Source organism: Cebus imitator, unplaced genomic scaffold (genome assembly GCF_001604975.1).
Source record: "Cebus imitator isolate Cc_AM_T3 unplaced genomic scaffold, Cebus_imitator-1.0 Scaffold47, whole genome shotgun sequence".
Classification (NCBI taxonomy): domain Eukaryota; kingdom Metazoa; phylum Chordata; class Mammalia; order Primates; family Cebidae; genus Cebus; species Cebus imitator.
Window position 1 is genome coordinate 361,684 of NW_016107362.1, and position 365 is coordinate 362,048.

At 30.4% G+C, this 365-nt stretch overlaps 1 protein-coding gene across 2 annotated transcripts in view; it reads right to left on the reverse strand.

Annotated features, from left to right (window-relative positions):
* The window catches only part of LIAS (lipoic acid synthetase), a 19,883-nt gene continuing 19,518 nt past the window's right edge, over positions 1-365 (reverse strand). For both annotated transcript variants that reach the window (XM_037738000.1, XM_017527257.2), the window contains one exon: positions 1-188. In XM_037738000.1, the coding sequence (XP_037593928.1) occupies positions 136-188 (53 nt within the window). In that variant the 3' untranslated portion in view covers positions 1-135. The remainder of the gene's footprint in view (positions 189-365) is intronic.

Here is a 365-nt window from a genome sequence, read left to right on the forward strand (position 1 = left end):
TTTAAAGCAAAGAGGTGGGGTACATCTACTATAGTCCAGGCATTCTGATGCCACCTCTGTTATTAACTGGAATCAAATTTTAAAAATTTCTGTGATCTTGAAGGTCTTGTTGAAGTTTTGGGGGGCTTTTGTTTTTTAGGGGGCTTTTGTTTTTCTTTTAGTCACTAGATTTTTCAGGAAAAATTCACCTGTTAGGAAAAAGGAAAACACATTAATATCAATGTAAAGTAAATAATAGTGAAACAACTATTTCAGACTTCTATTTTTGGTGTTTCCCTTTAAGACTTTTGTATTTATTGGTACTTGTCTCTTCTCAAACCTCAATGGCAATATTTTTCTTTCTTTTTTTTTTTTTTTTTTTTTTT